Source organism: Phacochoerus africanus, chromosome 15 (assembly GCF_016906955.1).
Source record: "Phacochoerus africanus isolate WHEZ1 chromosome 15, ROS_Pafr_v1, whole genome shotgun sequence".
In the NCBI taxonomy this organism is placed as follows: Eukaryota; Metazoa; Chordata; class Mammalia; order Artiodactyla; family Suidae; genus Phacochoerus; species Phacochoerus africanus.
The window spans coordinates 109069808-109091487 of NC_062558.1; the positions used below are offsets into that span (position 1 = coordinate 109069808).

General features: G+C 55.8%; 1 protein-coding gene across 1 annotated transcript in view; it reads right to left on the minus strand.

The window, feature by feature from the left end:
- Nucleotides 1-1087: 1087 nt before the first annotated feature.
- RRP12 (ribosomal RNA processing 12 homolog) overlaps nt 1088-21680 on the minus strand; it is a 32773-nt gene continuing 12180 nt past the window's right edge. The window contains exons 12-34 of the mRNA XM_047760461.1: nt 21572-21669; nt 19707-19821; nt 19273-19415; nt 18939-19060; nt 17414-17478; nt 17164-17326; nt 16574-16728; nt 16258-16325; nt 15363-15456; nt 14403-14561; nt 14185-14265; nt 13885-13990; nt 13547-13654; nt 12881-13038; nt 11584-11675; nt 11251-11409; nt 10969-11138; nt 10621-10752; nt 6394-6443; nt 4350-4419; nt 2824-2891; nt 2437-2519; nt 1088-1601 (exon numbers count right to left, since the gene is read on the minus strand). Coding sequence (XP_047616417.1) covers nt 1499-1601; nt 2437-2519; nt 2824-2891; nt 4350-4419; nt 6394-6443; nt 10621-10752; nt 10969-11138; nt 11251-11409; nt 11584-11675; nt 12881-13038; nt 13547-13654; nt 13885-13990; nt 14185-14265; nt 14403-14561; nt 15363-15456; nt 16258-16325; nt 16574-16728; nt 17164-17326; nt 17414-17478; nt 18939-19060; nt 19273-19415; nt 19707-19821; nt 21572-21669 — 2562 coding nt within the window. The 3' untranslated portion in view covers nt 1088-1498. The remainder of the gene's footprint in view (nt 1602-2436; nt 2520-2823; nt 2892-4349; nt 4420-6393; nt 6444-10620; nt 10753-10968; nt 11139-11250; nt 11410-11583; nt 11676-12880; nt 13039-13546; nt 13655-13884; nt 13991-14184; nt 14266-14402; nt 14562-15362; nt 15457-16257; nt 16326-16573; nt 16729-17163; nt 17327-17413; nt 17479-18938; nt 19061-19272; nt 19416-19706; nt 19822-21571; nt 21670-21680) is intronic.

Consider the following 21680-nt stretch of genomic DNA (forward strand, 5'->3'; position numbering starts at 1 on the left):
GCCTGAAAATGGCAGGAGAAAACGCCCTCATTCAGGGCCCGTGGATCAAGTTAACAGGTTGAGTGAAACAGGGCACAGTGTCTCCAGGGAGTATTATTAGAGGCGAGGGCATTAAACTGGAATGTAAACTGGAGTCCCTGTCATGGCTCAGAGGAAATGAATCTGACTAGCATCCATGAGGACATGGGTTCAATCCCTGGCCTCGCTCAGTGGGTTAAGGATCCTGAGTCACTGTGAGCTGTGGTGTAGGTCGAAGACACGGCTTGGACCTGGAGTTGTGGCTGTGGCACAGGCCAGGGGCAGCTACAGCCCTAATTCAACCCCTAGCCTGGGAACCTCCATATGCTTTGGGTGTGGCCCTAAAATGACAAAAAAAACAAAAAACAAAACAAAACAAAAAAAACAAAAACTGGAATGTAAACTATTAAGGAGTGGGTGTGTGGTTTCATTTCACATGGGGAGATTTTGAGATCATAAAATTATCAGGACTTCCTGTCATGGCTCAGTGGTAACAAACCCTGACTAGAATCCATGAGGATTCGGGTTCAATCCCTGTCTCGCTCAGTGGCTTAAGGCTCTGGCATTGCTGTGAGCTGTGGTGTAGGCTGCAGACGTGGCTCCGATTCGACTCCTAACCTGGGAACTTCTATATGCTGCGTGTTTGGCCCTTAAAAAAAAGCCAAAAAAAAAAGAAAAAAAGAAAAATAACAATTATCAATCAAATGCCAGGGGACAAGCACAGTTCCTCACATGGGGCGTGGGGGCGGGGGCGGGACACAGCCCTGCAGCTCTTTGCTTCTTGAATCCTGCAGGGAAAGCCCACACCCTGGGCTGATGGGACAAATGATCTTAGGAGCAATGGGAGGTCTGCCAGACCCACAAAAGCGGGACAGGAGGAATCACAGTGCTCTTTGTGCCACAACTCGATCCAGTTGTCTGAGCAAAAAGGGAATGTGAGGATCTGGGAGGTCAGCGATCAGGCTGGAGGCTGGAACTGGACGGAAGGGGTCAAGCCCCTGCTGCCAGTGACCGGACACTGTTCTTGTACCTGGCGGGGGGTGGGGGAGGCAGGTGATAAAGCATAGTGTTTCTAGGAACACGAGCTGGTGCATCTTTATTCTATGTCTGGTCACAGCAAATCTCACACGGCCAGACAAGAGCCAGGCTGAAAGCGCCACACGTGCTACAGGCAGCCGGAGGAAAGGTCGATGCTGTTGCACACGAACATTCTGTAGAAACGGAGCCTCCTCACCAGCACTCAGGAAGCATGGAGGCCCTAATCCCATCTCCAAGGCCCCAGGAACATCTCTAAAGGGTGACTCTCATGTGGAGCTTCCAAAGTCCACGGCACCTCTGGGAGCTGAGCCTGGCTCCCAAAGTCCTTCTGAGCATAGGCTTTACTGCTGACCGGAGCTTCTGGCGCTGGTGTCAAGGTGGCTTGGAGGCCGAAAGGGGGGCCTCCAGCTGGCCCTCAGAGCAGCCCAGGAGGCCCTGGGGCTCAGGGCCGCCGATCCTTTCTGCGGAGCTTGTGTCCCACCTGGGAGCCTCGCTGCGCAGCTCTCACCAGGCCTTTGAACTGTCCTTGCAGCTTCACTTTCTTCCTGCGGGGACAAGGAACGGAAGGGTCGCATCTTGTTGAGAACAGGTGGCCCCTTTCCCATAATGTCAAAAGGTGGCTCCCCCAGTGCCAGCAGGAACAGGGGAGAAGGGACAGCCCCAGGCGGTGGGCAGCTGTAAGCAGGGTAGACAGTGCCCATTGTTTTTAAAAGAACACTTCAAGTCAATGCTACTTGAAGGTGCATGAGGAAAAAGAAAAATAAAAACCTGGAAGAGGAGTTCCCATTGTGGCACAGCAGAAATGAATCCGCCTAGCAACCATGAGGAGAGGGGTTCAATCCCTGGCCTCGATCAGTGGGTTGAGGATCCAGCATTGCCATGAGCTGTGGCACAGGTCGCAGACTCGGCTCAGATCTGGTGTTGCTGTGGCTGTATTGTAAGTCAGCTGCTACAGCTCTGATTTGACCCCTAGCCTGGGAATCTCCATATGCTAGGAGTGCGGCAGTAAAAAGACCAAAAAATAAAAGCAAAAACCTGAGGAGTTCCCATCGTGGCAAAGTGGAAACGAATCCGACTAGGAACCATGAGGTTGTGGGATTCGATCCCTGGTCTTGCTCAGTGGGTTAAGGATCTGGCATTGCCATGAGCTGTGGTGTAGGTTGCAGAGGTGGCTCGGATCTGGCGTTATTGTGGCTGTGGCTGTGGCGTGGGCCGGCAGCTGTAGCTCCGATTAGACCCCCAGCCTGGGAACCATATACTGCTAGTGCGGCCTGAAAAAGAAAAAGAAAAAGAAAAAGGAAAAAAAAACCTGGAAGAGACTTGAGCCATTGATGGAGAGTGTGACCACCCAGCCCCACCCCAACCCCACCCGGGCTGTACCTGCGGTTGAGCTTGGTTCTGTTGAGGGGGATGTACGCATAAGGGTCGAGCCGCCCTTTCTTCTTCACGTCACCCTTTGCTTTCTGCTCATCAGGAGAAATAAAGTCAGCCTGGAGTGTGGGGTTCCCTTGCCCACCCTTGCCCAGACCTGACGGTCTGTATCCTCCCTTCCCCTCATTCTCTGCCTCAGGTGGAACCAAAGAGCTCCTGCAGCACCTGAGGTCCCCCCAAAAGGACCGGACTTCAGATGCTGACAAGACCTTACAGTGCCCCTCGTGAGCTTCAGGCTGGCTCCACAGAGGTGCCTTTCCAGGGCGGTGATGGGTGCAGTGCCCCACCCTTGCCCAGAGACTGTCAGGGGACTCCTTCCTCACCCGCAGCTCTTACCTTGGCCTTGTATTCGGCCCCGGGGGTGGTCTTCTTGGCCACAGGGCGATGGATGCCTGAGCCTCCGGCTAGAGGGGGAACGCAGAGGCCATGAGTCAGGCAGGGCCAGGGCACCTCCTCCTGGGAGAAGGCAGTTGGCACCTCCTCCTCGGAGAGCTGCCAGGGAGCGGAATTGTGGCCAGGACTGGCTCTGCCCCTATCAACCAGGGACAAAGACCTTCCTCGAGGTGGGACTGTTCAGTGACTTGACCATTATTAGACCGCCGGACTCCTCAGATGGATCCAGATCCACAGATACCCACCAGTGACCTCTGAGAACACACAGAGTCTTGCCTAACATAAGGTACCCCATACTCTCCAAAGCTAAATCTGTTTCCTTTGTTCTGGGAGAAAGAACAAAGGCTTTGAAGACAGACCGACTGGGGGTTCAATGCCCAGCTGGAACCTCAGTCAAGTCTCTTAACTTTCTGGAGCCTCTTAACTTCATCTGTAAAATGAGGCACTAAAGCCTGATCTCTTCCTTCAGGCTTGATAGCAACGCTGAGAGAGAGGACCGCTCTTACCCCGTTGTAAACATGAAAACTGTGGCTTTGAGAGACTGAAGCGCTTTCAAGGTCAGCGTCATTTCGAACCTGGGCTTCCACAGTCATGGATAGAAGCCTGCAATGCCAACTAAGGAAGACTCTCTGAAAGTCGCACTTTACAGGTAAGAAACTAGAAGCTCAGAGAGGCAGCGTGACCAGGCCAAGGTCACACAGCTAAGAGCAATGGGGCAAGCAGTCCTGACCCTGGGCCTCCCGCTGCACTGCATGGTACCACTGCTTCTACACTGCACCATCTCAGAGCAGAGGAAGGGAGCTGAGTCCTGGCCTGTGGGGCCACAGGAGAAAGAGCCATGAGGCTTTTCAGCTGGGTCAGGATGCTGTGGGGGCAATGTGGGCACACCAGCTGCAGGGATCAGGGACATCCCACAGGAGCCCCTGAACCTCCAGATACAGAGCAAAGGCTCTGTGTGCCTGGGGGTGGGGGCCCTTCAGGGACTGCCCTGGGGGGAAGGAGGCAGAGGTGAGGAAACAAAGTCCTCCTCTGGCTTTGGGCAGCCACCTGCGTACCGTGAGCAGGTAGTCTGGGAAGAGGAACAGTTTGGGAGCCCAGAAATAAATGCCCAGGGGATCTCCTTGGACAGGCCTCCCGACTGCCACCCTCAACACAGACACAATCTGGCCTGACTCAAGGCCGGGAAAAAGAGGCAGCCACTTCTCAGGAGGACAGGCTGTAAGCTTCAGGAAAGCCTAGGGGCAGGCAGGAGCGGGGGCTCTCAGGGGCTCCCAGAAGGGCTGGCACTTCGGTGCACAGATCTCCTAACCCCTAGGCCCACTAGGTCCTCAGCCCAGTCTCAGGTGACACATCAGCCAATCTTGGCTGATGCTGATGGCCACGCGACCTCATGGCTTTGCCTGCAACACACCCTGCCTACTGCAGGTGACAGGATCCAGTGCGCCAAGAGAGAAGCATGGCAGCCTCACCTTGGTACTGGGGGGGCATCTCCAGCTCCTCGTCGTCAGCCTCTTGCTGCTTGAGCTTCTGGTGCTTTTTCTATAAAAAGGCAGGCCAAGTTCATGAGCAAGGAGACGTGATCATCCTTACTAAGGGTCACAGTAGAAGCATTCATAACCCGCATCAGAGAAAAGGTCCTCTGCTAAGCACTCCATCCCTCACTTACAGATGAGGACACTAAAGCTCAGAGAGGGTAACTCATCAGGCAAGGTCACACAGCAAGGCCGTGCAGACACGGGGTTCCAGCCCGGGGCCCTCACCGCACAGATCATCTCAGCTGCTCTCTTCCTTGCCTCTCCACACTGAACTCCCCCCAGAGGGCTACGACCGTCCAGCTGGGTACCTTGAGCTTAGCCCAGCTTTCCTAAAGAGGTGCCTCTATGGAGAAAACAGCTTTACTGCTGCTCCATGCCACCTTCTCCATTAGTCAAACTCACAGATCCTTGACTTAGTGCCAGGCCCTGGGGACAAAGGGGACAGGACCCAATTCCCATGCTCCAGGGCTCTCAAGTAGGTGGGAGATCCCTGCTCAAGTCAGTCATCATGGTCGCTCAACAAGGCTACCGTCTCAGGAGTTGTGAGCGCAAGGCACGGGGACAGATCAACTCATCCAATGATACTCAACGGGAAGCGACTCAGCACTTACTACCCGCCGGGCACCGTGTCAAGTGCTCTGAGGGACACAGGAGAGCCTGCAGCAGCCCAGCCTGCCAGGAGATTTGAGCCCAGAAACTGACAACCAGACAAGGGAGAGGGGGAGTCTGAGCTCCCAGCGCCGGCTGCCACGCAGGATCTGTCCCACACTGCCTGGGATGCCCCTTCAAACTGCAGATTCCTGGGGCTCCAGCCTCTCCCTCCCCAGGGACCCCAAGACAGAGGAGCTTCAGGGCCCACTTTGAGGAGCATTCACTGGCTTAGGGGCCAGGTAAAGGGGCAGGTGAGCCAGGTATAGGGAACAAGGCTGGAGCACACAGGTGTGTCTGAGGAACCAGGATCCCCAGTTCTGTCAGCTGAGGCCCAACAGAGGGGGCTCCTGTGGGAAAACAAACCAGCTGGAAAAGTGGCTTTGGCTGCACCATGGAGGTGATGGCTCAGCTTGTTCCTGGTTCCGCTGATACCTGGCAACAATTCTGTCCACTGGCAACTGCAGCTGTCATCTCCACCCAGCATTTTGTGCTGCTCCCACACGCGAGGGCAGATGAGTGGGGCTTAGCGACTGCCCCATGAAAAAGCCCCCCGGGATCCCAATGGCAGATGATGGCTGACATGAGCCAACCATGGAGTGTGGCCAACCTGGGTCCCACTCGCTGCCGTGAAACAGGGGTCCCACTGTCTCTGCTGACTGGGGTGGGGGGGCATCCTTCCACAAATCCGACTAGGAACAAAGAGGTTGCGGGTTCGATCCCTGGCCTCGCTCAGTGGGTTAAGGATCCAGCGTTGCTGTGAGCTGTGGTGTAGGTCTCAGACTCAGCTCGGATCTGGCATTGCTGTGGCTGTGGCACAGGCTGGTGGCTACAGCTCCGATTGGACCCCTAGCCTGGGAACCTCCATATGCTACTTTTAACAACCCCTGTGACCTTGGGCAGGCTGCTTCCCTTCTGTAAGCTCTTCTGGAAACGGGAATGAAAGGGTGCCCACCTCCTGGGAGGATTAGCGAGGTGTTCCTCTGCATTCCTCAGTGGTGGGTGCCCCCGCTCTACATGGAGCATGTGGTTGGCTGTTGCCCCTGCCGCCTGCACAGCACCTGCCCTCGGTGGAGGGACAGGGATCCTGAATCTTTCTTCCTTCAGGTGGACAATGTAGCCAAGACCAAAGGAAGCCCCAGGCACCCACAGAGCGGTCAGCCATGACCCCGCACCCCCCGGAATGCCTGCTATGCGCATCCTCGAGGCTGCACCGAGCAGTCAGGTGTGTGTGAGTATGAGTGTGAGTGTGTGTGCAGCAGGCGGACAGCAAGGGGTTGTCAGGCCCAAGTCTGAGGGCCCCGGCCATCTGGCAGCTGGAACTACTCACCCTCCTGACGCCCATGTCCTCCATCAGGTCAGCCATCTCTTCATCCTCCCCTGGAGCCAAAAGGAAGAGAGGCCTGTCAGCGCTGAGGGAGCCCTTGTCTTCCCAAAGCCCGCCCAAATTTCAGCCTGCCTCTGGCTCGCCGGGCTGCGGGAGCAGCCACCTCCAGCCCGGAAGACCCGTCCCGTGGAAGACGAGACCTCTGAACCCGCCCCTTCCTCGTTCCCATCCTGGGCCCCATGGATGACCCTCGAGGCCCCTTGAGGAAGCAGTGACCTGATTTCTAAAGTAAATACGGATTTTTTTGTTGTTGCTGTTGGTCTTTTTACCTCTCCTAGGGCCGCTTGCGCAGCATATGGAGATCCCAGGCTAGGGGTCTAATCGGAGCTGTAGTCACCAGTCTACACCAGAGCCACAGCAACGCGGGATCCGAGCCACGTCTGCAACCTACACCACAGCTCACGGCAACGCCAGGTCGTTGACCCACTGAGCAAGGCCAGGGATCGAACCCACAACCTCATGGTTCCCAGTCGGATTCGTTAACCACTGCGTCACAACGGGAACTCCAATACAGATTTTTTGAGAATCTAAGAAAGCCCCAGTTTTCCTGGGGAGCCAGGCACCCCCCAGCTCCATATGTACTCTACTTTGCCAGGGGGACTGCTCTAGTTCCCCACTTGAGGACCTTCCCACCCACCCCCAACCCCTGGCCCTATGCTGCTGGGCACGGTGTGGGGATATAAAGTGTGAACCAACAAAAGCAAAGACAGGTAAATTAGCCCCATTAAAAATTTTAAATTTGTGTGTGCCTAATGACACATCAACAGGTTGAAATTAATGTTGACTGTTTTAGATTGTAAGCTCCCGGAGAGCAGTACTGGTGTAGTAGGAATGTTTTAACAGTGTCATGAGCAAAGGAACAAAGAAATATTTCGATCTTGTGAAACAAAACAAAACAAAACAGGCTGAAAAGACAGCTTACAGGATGGAGGAAAGTATTTGCAAATCATACACCTGATAAAGGGTTAATATCCAGAATATATTAAAAACTCCTATAGCTCAATAACAAAAACAAACAACTCAATCAGCTATAATGGAAAAAATAAAAATCATTTAAAAAAAAACCCCAAACAATGTAAACATTAAAAGGGAATATAAATTTAGGTCATTAAAAAACCCCCAACAAACAAAAAAAACCCAAACAACCCAACTCAAAATTGGGCAAAGGACTTGAGCAGATATCTCTCCAAAAAGATGAACGGACAACAAACATGAAAAGATGCTAAATGGGCATTCCTGTTGTGGCGCAGTGGAAACGAATCCGACTAGGAACCATGATGTTGAGGGTTCGATCCCTGGCCTCGCTCAGTGGGTTAAGGATCCAGCGTTGCTGTGGCTGTGGTGTAGGCTGGCAGCTACAGCTCTGATTGGACCCCTAGCCTGGGAACCTCCTTATGCCGAGGGTGTGGCCCTAAAAAAGACCAAAAAACAAAACAAAACAAAAAAACAAAAACCCCGAAAAAGCCAAACTACCATGAACTACCACTGTACACATATTAGGATGGCTACTATCAAAAAACACAAAACAGGAGTTCTCATTGAGGCTCAGCGGGAATGAACCTGACCAGTATCCATGAGGACATGGATGCCTTTACCCTGGTACCCGTTAAATTTCATCCTACGGTTCCTGTTGTGGCTCAGTGGTAACGAACCGACTAGTATCCATGAGGTTCAATCCCTGGCCTTACTCAGTGGGTGGAGGATCTGGCATTGCCGTGAGCTGCGGTGTAGGTCGAAGGCACAGCTCGGATGATCTGGTGGACATTGCTGAGGCTATGGTGCAGTTCAGCACCTACAGTTCCGATCTGACCCCTAGCCTGGGAACTTCCATGTGCCATGGGTACGACCCTAAAAAAACAAACAAAACAAAACAAAAACAAACAAACAAAAAAGCAACCAGAAAAAACAACTTTGGTGAGGATGTGGAGAAACTGAAACCCTTTTGTCCCATGGGTGGGGAATGTAAAATGGTGCAGCCACTATGGAAAACATTGTGGCAGTTCCTCAAAAAATTAAACACAGAACTACCATATGATCCAAAAGTTCTACCTCTGGGTTTATACCTCAAAGAACTGAAAATAGGATCTTCTTTTTTTTTTTTGTCTTTTTGCTATTTCTTTGGGCCACTCCTGCGGCATATGGAGGTTCCTAGTCTAGGGGTCAAATCAGAGCTGTAGCTGCCAGCCTACGCCAGAGCCACAGCAACGCAGGATCCGAGCCGCGTCTGCAACCTACACCACAGCTCACGGCAATGCCGGATCCTTAACCCACTGAGCAAGGGCAGGGACCGAACCCGCAACCTCATGGTTCCTAGTCGGGTTCGTTAACCACTGCGCCACAACAGGAACTCCTGAAAGTACGATCTTAAAGAGATATTTGCACATTTATGTTTACAGCAGCACTATTCACAATAGTTAGAAAGTGAAAAAGTAAAAGCAACCCAAAAGTCCACTGATGGATTATGGACAAACAAAATGTGGTCTAGATATACAATAGAGGGAATTCCTGTTGTGGCTCAGCAATTAATGAACCCGACTACCACCCGTGAGGATTTGGGTTTGATCCTTGGCCTTACTCAGTGGGTTAAGGATCTGGTGTGTTGAGCTGTGGTGTAGGTCGCAGATGCGGCTCGGGTCTGGCAGTCACTGTGGCTGTGGTGGAGGCCGGTGGCTACAGCTCTAATTAGACCCCTAGCCTGGGAACCTCCACATGCTGCAATGCAGCCCTCAAAAGACAAAAGACAAGGACAAAAAAAAAATTTTTTTAATAAAAAATAAAAGAGCTACCAGTATATTAAAAAACAAACAAACAGAAAAAAAGGAGTTAAGTTTTCCTGTGGCACAGTGCGTTAAGGATCTGGCCTTGTCACTACAGCAGCTTGGGTCACTGCAGTGGTATGGACTCGATCCCTGGCCTGGGAACTTTCCCATGTCACAGATACATTCAAACAAGAACAAAACAAAACAAAAAAAACCCAAGAAGTTTGAAACTGATCAGCTGGAAGGAAGACAAAGACAAACCCAAGTGAAGTCCACCAACAACCAAACAATGGCATAAGAAGCACGTGACGAACTGTGGCTGCCTGGGCAGTCCCCGGGCTTGCCGGGGATTCAAAGGGAATAAGGCTGAGGCCAAGGGGCCGCGGAAAGGCTATAGAGAAGGACTTGAGCTGGATCTTAAAGAGAGGAGAGGGTTTGGGAAGGCAGGGGGCAGGAGTGTTTTCAGCATCAGGAATCCATGGGCAAGAAGGAAGCAAGGAGAGAGGATGCATCAAGGGTGAGAGGGGGGCAGTGACGAGGCCACATCAGGGTCATGTTGTCACACTCACACCTAGCACATACACAGATGTGTGCTGTTCAGGTCAGCAGTGCACCTTCACAAGAACCCACTCCAGTAGGTACAGGTCTTATACCCGCTCTGGAGTGAGGAAACTGAGCACACAGAGGCTACACAATGATCCACAGTCACACGACCGCTAAGTCGAGAGCAGGGGCAGCGGGGATAGTGCTGCTTAAGGCGCTGCAGGAAGCAGGAGGTGAGAACCGAAATAAAAGAGGAAGACAGACACATTTCAGAAGACCCAGGCTTTTGTGATTTTACGTGACACATATAGACTGATGTGCAGAGAGGGAACAGAAACGATGGAACAGGACTTGGAGAGGTTATGTTACACCCGATTGTCCCCTGGACCACAGGAGACAAGGCATCAGGAAATTGGGAGGGTCTGGCTCCTTTCACCTCTAAATGTGCTTCTAGGCCTCAGCCAAGTTTACAATTTGAACTAAAAAAAAAAAAGAAAAAAAAAAGCGGGGGTGGGGAGGAGGAGAAGGAAATGAAGAGAATAGAACAGGAAATCCACAGTGTATATCACACATGCTAAGGGGAAGTACTGCATTTTGAAAGTTTTGTCTGAATTATGGAAGTACTGTATAAATGGCTGGGTTACAACATAAAGAGATTTCTTAACGTGGTCAAAAAAGTTTGAGAAACTCAGCAAGTTTGAGAGAGTTTCCTTAGATAGAAGCTCCTTCTGTTTTTAACCTATGCCTCCCCCCCCAAAACGGTCACTGAGTAACGGAACAAACCAATGAGTGAATGAATGAATGAACAAATGAGTGCAGCCTTGGCCCAGACCAGAGGCAGCTGCATTCTCAGCACGGGCAGACCCACCTTTGGCACCTTCCTCTTCCTCCGCCTTGGCAGTGTCGTCGTCCTCCTCCTCCCGGATGATCAGCCGGCCATCGGCGCTCACCTTGAAGCCGTGGTCCTTCTTCTGGCCCCGGCCAGGCCCAGGCTGTGTAGCTGGTCGGGTAGAGTTGGGCGGTGAGGAGGCCGAAGGCCAGGGCTAACCCGCTCGCACCCTCATCACAACCAACAAGCCCCGGTCTGTGCCCCAGACGGGTGCCTGCAGCACAAGGATGTGCGTGTGTGAGAGGGGCGGGCGCCCATCCTAACCCCCAAACCTGGCCCAAAGCAAATCTATCCTCTGTGCCCACGGGCCAGCGGCGTCTTGCTCACCTAGGACTCGCTGGGCCACCTTGGGGTCCAGGAAGTTGAGGGGTTCGTCCCCTCCACCCTCCTTCAGCCACGCCTGGCTCCTCTGGCGGGCCAGCCTCCTCTGCTCCTTGCTCCGAGCTCTCTCCTCCTGGTCATCCTCATCCTCTGAGTCGGCCAAAATCTCCTCGATGCTAAGGAAGAAGAAGCCCCATGTCAGGGCGCCCCCAGAAGAGGCCGGGCAGCTGGGCACGGCCTGGACAGGCTTTGGGCTAGGGAAGACCGGGTGCCCACGACCCCGCTCACCTGTCGCCTTTGCCCTGCACAGGCTCCTCTTCCTCCTCCTCCTCTTCCACGGCGGCCTGGTTCAGGGCCCGGTGTTTCTTGGCCCGGGCCTCGGCTTTGCGGATGTTCACCAGCACCTTGTGGTATTCTTCAGGCAGCAGCTTCTTCACCAGCTCAAACCTGAGGGGGCAGAGACAGGCCAGTGAGGTGCCTGGGCCAGAGCATGCCAGCCAGAGCCAGGGGTCCAGACAGAGCGCTTCCAGTCCCCCGGCCCGGCCTCTCCTCTGCGGTGCCCCTGGTGGGACAGGGAACCCCTCGACCCCTCCCCTGCTCCCTCCCATTCAGGGGACTGACCCGAACTTGCGGATGAACTTGGTGAACAGGTTCCGAAGCTTCATGCGGAAGTGCCGCCGCATGTCGTCGGACAGCTTCCCGATGGCCCCCATCTGCAGGGCAGAGCGCCGGGGCGTCAGGGGGGAGGGCACGCTCCCCACCCACCTGTCCCAACACCACAGGTTTCTCCAGGTTCCACACATCCCTTCTACCGCCCTGCGATGCTCTCTGGCTGGACCACTCTCAAGCCAGCATGCGGCCTGGTCTGAGAAACGTGTGGCTGGTGGCTATGATCCGCAGTGTCCCTCAGCAGGACTCAGTCCAGCTCGGGTCACTGCTCAGGCTGTTCTCTCCATCATGGGCCCCAGTTAGGCGGCAGGGTATCCTGACTCTCACCTACCCCTTCTCGCCTAAACCCAAGGCCAGATGCACAGGCGACAGGTGAGAGGGACCTCGAGTTCTTACGCAGTGGACAGTGAGCTCGGAGGACAGTCCCAGCTTGCTGCATGCCTCATGCCCAGCAGGAGGGTGCCAGGGTACCAATATCAGAGGGCCCTTCAGGCCCTTCTGCAGCCCAGTAGGGGCATCCTGAGGAGCCTGCTCAAACCAGGAAGGTCAAAATGCAAGAGGGAAAAGGAGTTCCCGTCGTGACCCAGTGGTTAACCAATCCGACTAGGAACCAAGAGGTTGCAGGTTTGATCCCTGGACTCGCTCAGTGAGTTAAGGATCCGGCGTTGCCGTGAGCTGTGGTATAGGTTGCAGACGCGGCTCGGATCCTGTATTGCTGTGGCTGTGGTATAGGCCGGTGGTTACAGCTCCGATTCGACCCCTAGCCTGGGAACCTCCATATGCTGCGGGAGCAGCCCTAGAAATGGCAATAAGACAACAAACAAACAAAAAAATGCAAGAAGGAAAATAAAAAGTGCTCTCTGCTGAAGGAGAGCCTGGAGTCACAGCCCTGAGCTTGGGGCTCTATTCCCAGGGCTACTCTCACCAGTACGGCAACCTGGCAAAATCTCTGGCTCAGTTTCCCCATCCATAAAAGGAGGCGTTGCCCTGCCCACTGGCTTCTGCCCTGCACAGCCCCAGCTGCTCTGGAGGGGCCGTGGGGAATGACAAGGCGGCTCGGGCACTGTGCCCATCTCTGCCAGGCGGGGCTTCCCCTTCTGGTCCCCTCCAGGCCTCAGGCACCACCATCTGTTGCACAAGACAGCGTGCAGCTCAAGTGTTTGAAGCTAGCTGGCCTCAAGGCTCCCTGGGACTCTATTGGCAGCTCCTGGACATGTGGCTACCTGCCAAGGTGAAGGGGGGCACTCACCACCAGCTGCACGTGCTTGGCCAGGTGTACCACATCCATGACAACCACTGCCACCTTGATGAAGCCCAGCGCCGATTTGACCACGTCGCGAGTGCGGGAGGCCAGAAGCAGGCACACGTTCTCCAGCAGCTGCTCTACCGTGCTGGTCCCCATCAGACCTGTGGTGGTCAGAGGGCCACTGTCAGAGACACAAGGAACCCTGCCCATACCCAAGACCCCTGCCCATACCCAAGATCACAAGAATGTGAGCTGACACCAGGGGGTGTCCGTGTGCCCGGCCCAGGTCTAGTCACTTTCCCGGGGACCCCCTCCAGTCCTGCACCCACCCCGCCGGCAGGTGCTGGTTCTCTTCCCCTCTTTAGAGATAAAAGAGTGAGGTTCCAAGAAGTTCATTAAGTTTGCTCAAGGTCTCACGTGGCTGGTAAAACCAGGACTAAAAATCTGGGCAGGGGACCTCACCTCCTCTAACCCACCCACTCGAGGGGGACGCAGGGCAGGGGGACGCAGGAAGGCCAAGCTGGGTGGTGGCAAAGGAGAGGGCAGGCAGTTGGGCTTTTCGTCCTCCATCCAGGGGACCTTTCCCACTTGGGCAGCCACCCTGTCCTGACCTTCTGGGCATCTTCCTACTCTGAGGGCCTCCCAGGCCTTCAAGGAAACAGCGTTTACCTTTAAACTCGAAAAGGAGGTGGGTCAGGGCCAGGATGCTGCAGCTGACCATGGTCACAGCGCCCACGAGGCCGGGGTAGATCAGGACGAGGTAGCGCTGCAGGGCCTCTGGGGGGAGGACAGCAAGCAGGAGGCATCACTGGGGCAGTGACCCCCGTGCACGCTGCATCGTGGGCCCACCAGGGAGGGCAATTCCGGCCAGAGAGGAGCTGCCTGCCCAGGGCCAGAGCCAGACAGCCTTCCCTGCTTTTTCTCGTTAACGAGTGGTTTGAGGGGTGCCTCTTCACCCCGGCCGGAAGCAGAGGGTCCACGTCAGCCCCACGTCACCCGGGCCTCACCTTCCTGGCTCGGGCCAAACCGAAGGAAAGCATGGCCCATCTCCACCAGCAGTGCAAAAGCGTTCTTCCGAGCACCCACCGACACCTCCTTGGTGCAGAGGATCACCTGCAAGGATTGCCCCATTAGTGTGGGCTCCCCGAGCCGACCACCCCGGAGCTGGCATCCTGAAGCGGGCAGGATAGGGCACCCACGCTCCCACTCCCACCCGGGATACCGCCCCCCTGATCCTGACAGGCCTCCAGGAGCCACATTCCGAGGAACCCCAAATCACCCAGACACCCCCTGTGTGCACCCCTCACCTCGGGGACCAGGGCACTGATGAACTCCTCGTGCTCGGCTGAGAGCTTCTTCACGATATGTATCAGGCACTTCAAACGTGGCTGCGGGACAGGGGGACAAGAGTCAGGACCCTCGATGCCAGCTCTGCCCCTGAAGTTCCCTAAGTGTCTCATGCTGGTCCTGCCCTGGGGTCACCTGACCCCCCTCAGGCTGGGTGGGGCGGCCCCGGCGTCCGCACCCTCTTGGCAGGTGAGGAGGTGCTCCGCAGCGAGTCCAGCAGTGTCTCCTTCAGCTCCTCCAGGTGGCTCTGCACGAAGTGGGCCCCAGGGCCCTGGGGGCTGGCGCACACCTCCTCCAGCACGCGGTAGGCCTTCTTCTGGATCCCATGGGACTTGCTCTGGGAGGGCGCACGGTGGAGAGGGGATGTCAGAGAGGGCCCCCACCTGTCCATCCACCCCGGACCCCCACTCACTCCAATGACATCCACAGGGCAGCCCCATGAGCTGGGCCTGGCCCCAGAGGGGCCTCAGGGGAGCTGTTCCCACCTTCTGGAGCTCAGGACACCGACGGGAGGGCAGGAAGAACACAAACTGGGAGAAGCTACCTCCATGCCCAGCAGGGGACGCTGTGGGGAGTGAAGCCCCCCCCCACCTCTGTGCCTGCCTGCGTGCTCCACCAGAGCACGTCTCATGCTGCAGAATGACTGTTCATCACACGGCTGCAGTGGTGACAGCTTTCAGGAGGTCATCACTGGCCTGGCTTCCACTTGGTTGGCCACAGTGGGCAGGGACTAGCATGTCAGGCAGGGGACCCAGCAAGTGCAAAGGCACAGAGCGGCCCTTATATCTGGAACCTTTAAAAGCAGCCTAATGAGGCCAGAGTGGCAGCCTGGGGTCGAGGCTGGGTGACCTGGGGGATCAGCCCAGGCAGGGAGGTGGCCCAGTGGGTCAGGCCTTGTCTTTGCAAAGAGGCATCTTAGCAGGTGAGGCCTGAGCTTCGCCGTGCATTTCTATCACGCTGACACTTACATGACAGACGAGGTGAGACTACAAAAGGCAGGCATGCCACAAGGAAGGAGATGAAGACCCGATCTTGGGCAGCCACAAGGCATGGGGACAAGGAGACAGGCCCCACCTCTCCAAGGAGGCCCCTCTTCCCCAGGTGGGGCCGTGTGGGGCTCCTGGCCTCTGGGGCTCACCTCTAGGTAGGGCCGGATCGTGGAGTACAGCTTGCTGATGGCGGCTTCATCAGCATGGGGAGCCAAGGCCACGACCAAGTCCAGGACGGACAATCTGCTCAGGGACAGAAGACCAAGGCGAGGCTTAGCGGGAGACTGGGGAAGGCCACGGACTGTCTGTGTGCTCATATCTCCTGGGTACAGGGGAACTGGGAGAAGCCAGGGTGAGGAGGACAAGGGGCCTGGAAGGAGCCCACGAATGACTGTCATTGCCTGTACCTACCCTGGCACTCGAGGGGCAGCAGCACTGTCCCCGGTGCTTAACCTGTAGTGACCCTTTTAGCCCTCATAGCAACCCTGCTGCAGGTACTATCATCATGCTCATTTCACCCATCAGGGCCCAGAGGAGCTAAGTGACGTGTCAAGGTCACAGCTTCCAAGCGGTAGAGCATTTCCAGATCCTCACAATTCCTTAGCACACCACAAGGCTTCTCCAGGAAGGGAGCCGGTCAGGCCTCATAGTGGAGCTAGGATAATCAAGATCTCAAGACTTTTCCAAAGCAATTCCTGGAGTTCCCATCGTGGCACAGTGGTAAACGAATCCGACTAAGAACCATGAGGTTGCGGGTTCGATCCCTGGCCTTGCTCAGTGGGTTAAGGATCCAGCGTTGCCGTGAGCTGTAGTGTAGGTTGCAGAGGCGGCTCGGATCCTGTGTTGCTGTGGCTCTGGCGTAGGCCGGCGGCTACAGCTCCAATTCAACCCCTAGCCTGGGAACCTCCACATGCTGTGGGAGTGGCCCTAGGAAAGACAAAAAAAAAGAATTTTCTTAAGCAATTCCAGAAAGCATCCATGGGGCTTCCGCCAGACACACCCCCTGGCTCCCTGGGCTGCCCCAGCTCAAGAGGGGCACTTTACCTGGTGAAGTCAGAGCTGGCGGGGTCCAGCACCTTCTCACTGGCTTTTTCCAGGAAGCCATTCACCAGCTGGTGGCCGGAAGGGATGAGAAGGAGGGAGTTGGTGAAGAGAGAAACACAGAGCGGCAGCAGATCGGAGAACCGCACCCCTTCTTCTTCCCCTCCTGTCCACCCTTTTTAGAAGCCTCAAGCCCAGGCCTGCTCTTCTAGGGGCAGAGGTCTGAGTGACGGCAGCCCCAGAGGGAGGCTCCTGACCTTTCCCACACCCACCGACACCCCACCACCCAGGCCTTCCTCCCTCTTCTCTGCCAGCTCACCTGAGCCTCCGTAATAGTGAGGTAAGTTTTGATGGTTTCCAGCACGGCCCGGCGAGGGGCTGGGGTGTCCCCGGCTGCAACAGGCTGCCCATACAGGTTGAACAGGATCGGCAGAAAGTTCTTTGCGAAGCGGCTCACTTCAGCACGGTCAGCCTCTAGTGAGAGGACCAAAAGTTTGCACAAAAGGGACAGGAGATGACCCCACCTCACTGGGGCTAAAGCCCAGAGACGTCCTTCTGGGGGACCCATGACAGGACCAGGGGTTTGGGGCTTCTCTGGGTCAGGAGAGGCAGAGACCAGAGCACAGAGAACTAGGTGCCACTCCAGACTATGGGGCCAGCCAAGGGCCAGCGCCACGTCAAGGCTTCAACACAGGCTGGACAATTCCCGGCAGCTGCGGCACATTGAGCATAAAGAGAGAAAAGGGGAGGCTTTCAGCGTCCTACTGGTTCCTGGGGTGCCCGGCAGACACTCCGGTCCTTGCAAAGAACGAGTGGTGGCTCAGGCGATGAGCTGACCAAAGAGGGTCAGGGGACACCCGCACCGTCACAACCACCCCCTGCCGCCTCCACCGCAGAGCCCACACGTACCCGCCTCGCAGCCCTTGGTGATGAGGGTGCGTAGGGCCTGGCACACAGTGACCCTCAGGTCTGGGCGCTCGCTGATGGCCGTGCCCAGTGTCCGCGCCAGGCCTTTGAAGGAGGTGGCTACGTCTGTGGGCCTCGTGCAGAACCCGGGCAGGAGGGTCCAGATCTGGGGTGGGAGGGGATGGCGGGAGAGGGTGACGTCCAGCAACCTGTGCCCCCCGTCCTACCCACGTCCCCCCAGCAGCCCCCTTACCTGCCACTGGAGCGTGTCATAGATCTTGGACTCCACTGTGCTGCCTGCCTGAGCCAGGTCCAGTGCTAGAGTGACACAAGGACATGGTGTGACCCTTGGCATACTCCTGGCCTACAGGCCTCATTTTTACCCAAACCAAAAGCCCAATGGTGAGGACAGGGATCTGGGTGATTGCCCTGCTCCACAGATTAAAAAAAAATGGTGGAGTTCCAACAGAAACAAAATCTGACTAGCATCCATGAGAACGCGGGTTTGATCCTTGGCCTCGCTCAGTGGGTTAAAGATCTGGCGTTGCCGTGAGCTGTGGTGTAGCTGCCGTGAGCAGACGAGGCTCGGATCTGGTGTTGCTGTGGCTGTGGTGTAGGCCAGCAGCTATAGCTCTGATTCAACCCCTAGCCTGGGAACCTCCATATGCCGCAGGTGCAGCCCTGAAAAGCAAAAATTAAAAAAAAATATAAAAATTAAAAAAAACAACATGAGGAGGACTGTCCTATACATGCATAATTCTACTTAAAGTTGGTAACATTTATTGAGCAATTTCTACATGGCAGGCTGTGTAACATGCACTGATTATACCATTTAACCCTCACACCACTGCAGTTGCCGTCCTCAGTGCAGAGACGAGGAGGAGACCCAGGGGAGCTGAATAAACTTGCCTGAGGTCCCCAAACTGCAGAGGGGCTGAGCTGAGATTTGATCTAATCGGCTCAGCTCACCACAGACAAAAGCTGCCCACTCCCACGTAAGGCTCTTTCTTTCCAATGAGTATCCTGTATCCCACGGTGGCGCCTTACCACGACTAACCTCACCGGAGCCGCACTGAGGGAAGTGTAGGCTAAATCAGGACTTTTACCAGAAACACTTTTTTTTTTTTTTGTCACGCCTGTGGCATTCCTAAGCTCCTGGGCCAGGGATGGAACTTGAGCCACAGCAGTGACCCAGCCACAGCAATGACAACTCCAGATCCTTAACCCTCTGCACTACCAGGGAACTCCACGAGGAACATCTTTGCGTGTGTAAATCAATGTGTCCTTATCTAACTGTTGCCTTGATGGGAGAAGAGCCCCAAGCCTACCGGCCTCAGGGAAGGGTCCTGGAACGGGGGTGCCTGGCCATGCCTTGGACCCCACTGAAGAGGGCACTCAAGCGCTGGCTGATCACCTGCTTGGGCCGGGGACTGCCAAACGTTCTAAGGCTGGGGTGCTGGACCAGGGACCCTTCCTGATCCTTCCTGCTGAGAGGGCAGACCTTTGTTCTCTTTTTTTTTGATCTTTTTGCCTTTTCTAGGGACGCTTCCCATGGCATAGGGAGGTTCCCAGGCTAGGGGTCTAATCGGAGCTGTAGCTGCCAGCCTACGCCAGAGCCACAGCAATGAGGGATCCGAGCTGCGTCTGCAACCTATACCTCAGCTCACGGCAACGCCGGATCCTTGACTCACTGGGCAAGACCAGGGATCGAACCCACAACCTCACGGTTCCTAGTCAGATTCGTTAACCACTGCGCCACCGACGGGAACTCCCCAGACCTTTGTTCTTCAGGGTGGTAGCCAGAGGCAGGAAGTAGGTGGTGAAGAAACCAAGTCGTGTTTCCCGGACGTGGTCTCGGATGACGGGCAGCAGCCAGCTCCGAGGAAAATCCAGAGTCTCTCTGGGAAGAGGCAGGGAAGGGCCAGTGAGGAAGAGGTGACAGCCTAGAGGGCAGCACGTCCCACAGGACATCCCCTGCCGAGCCGAGGAGCAACTCGGGCTCTGCTTTGGCCTCTTCTGCTGACCCGCTCCGTTAGGGACACTCTCCCAGGGAAGGACAATCCACGTGACTCTCCTGGGGATGGTTTGGAAGCCAAGCAGGGCTGTACTTACTCAGAGCCATCGATTTCCAAAGGCACAGCCTCTAACACGACCTGGGGGCCCATGGTGGCCACTGCCGCGCCCACCGCATGGTCTAGAGCGGCCGTGTGGGGGAAGTGGGGGGAGAGACGCAGGTCACACAGGGACTGGAGGCACTGGAGCAAAGAGACGAGGGATGGGACATTAAGAGGGCTTGCATGGCAGGCACCGGGGACTGAGTCTGGGCCAAAGTCTCCAGGAGGAGGAGGTCAGAAGCATGGGCGCAAGTTCCACTCTAGGCAGAGGTCACAGGGCCCTTTTGGATGCAGTACTGGGCACCCACTGGTGTGCATGCAGGGGGAGGCTATAAAGCACACAGGTAACAGGAGACACGTGCCCTGCCAGGAACCCACGTCTAACAGCCCCACTGCCACCTCCTGCCCCAGCCCAGCAGCTCCCCCACTCACCTTCCTCATCACGGGATGGGCCTGCCTCCCACACGCCTCGAAGAAGACACACAGCAGCTGCAGCACGGAACTCCAGGCCGCGTGGAATTTGTACGTCAGGCCCTCCTCCACCGCCCTGCCAGGGGAGCGGGCTGTCAGGGCCATGGTCACGCTCAACCAGGAAGCCCATGGCTGGCACCGGGTATCACAGACCACAGCAAGGGTGGGGCCCCAGGAAAGGCCAAGGGGGAGAAGGAGCATTTATGCAGTGCCCCCTATGCTGAGAGTTTAATTTATATAATCCTCACCACACTTCAAGAAAAAGCTGTGAGGTGGGCTATTTGTTCCACCTTCGAGGCGGGGGGGGGGGGGGGGGACTGAGGCTCAGAGAGATTAAACAACCTGCCAATGTCACTCTGCTAGTGGCCAAAGTGGGCCTCCAAAGGCCATGCTGTCACTGTCCCATGCCTTCTTGGTCTGACCAGAGGCGGGAGGACAGGACAGGAACAGGTGGTTGGGGCGGGGGGGGGGGGGTGGTTGGAGGTGCAGAGGTGGGCTGGGCCAGCCGTCAGCCCCTTCCGGCCTATGCACACTGCGGTCAGCTCATCTCTCAAAGTCCAGCCCTGGATGCTTTAGGCAAGAATATCCAATGGGGGAGTTCCCGTCATGGCGCAGTGGTTAACGAATCCGACTAGGAACCATGAGGTTGCGGGTTCGATCCCTGCCCTTGCTCAGTGGGTTAACGATCCGGCGTTGCCGTGAGCTGTGGTGTGGGTTGCAGACGCGGTTCGGATCCCGCGTTGCTGTGGCTCTGGTGTAGGCTGGTGGCTACAGCTCCGATCAGACCCCTAGCCTGGGAACCTCCATATGCCGCGGGAGTGGCCCAAGAAATGGCAAAAAGACAAAAAAAAAAAAAAGAATATCCAACGGGGTCAATGCAGGGAAAGGGATGAGCTGGGGGTAGGTCAGCTCTATTCTTCAGTTTTCCAGAAGCTGCATCCCAGGTGTATCCACAGGAAGCAGGCCTGTGGCCTCATGAGGAACAGTACCCAAAGCACCACACTTTGGAGGTGAGCAGAGACCAGAGGCAAGGATCCCAGCTCCTTGGTGCTCGGAGGCTCCTCACTGGTGGGCGAGGGTGAGGACACTTGGTGGCCATGTCTGTGAGCGGCTTCTCTCACAGGTGTGGAGGGCAGCACAGCGAGGGAGAAAGAGTGGGCTCTGTGGGCAGGCCGCCACTTGCGGGTTGAGTGACTTCAGCTTTCCCATCTGTAGAATGGGGTCAGTATCTCTCTATTAGAACTATAAGGACTATCAGTAGTTTCTGTGTATTGGAAGCGCAACTACACGCCAGCTACTGCTCTGAGAACTTCACATCCATGACCTCATTCAAGCCTCACCTCATTAGACTGATGACAACCCTGAGAGGTGGAAGAACTTCCCTCAGGGGATGGACCCCAAATCCCTACTTAGGAGCCTGGCACTACGGGACCTGCAATGTGGCCGGTGCTCAACTGACAGCAGCCACTCCGGTGCTGTGCACCAGGCCCACAGAGCGACAAGAGGAGGGCCTGTCATTGAGGAACTTTCTAAGGTACAATTTTTTTTTTTTTCCAGGGCCACACCCATGACATATGGAGGTTCCCAGGCTAGGGGTCGAATCAGAGCTGCAGCTGCCGGCCTGCACCACAGCCTCAGCAACTGTGGGATCTGAGCCGCGCCTGCGACCTACACCACAGCTCATAGCAACACCAGATCCCCAACCCACTGGGTGAGCCCGGGGATTGAAACTGCATCTTCATGGATCCGAGTGTGATTCGTTTCCAATGCACCATGAAAGGAACTCCACAATTTATTCCCTCCCAACGCAGGGGCTGTGTTCTCACCTAAACATCTTGGCGATGTACTGGGCAGGGCCTGAGGCCGAGGAGGTGACGGAGCCGATGTCAGCCATGTGGGGGGCGACACACTCTCTCAGGATCTCCTACAAAAAGA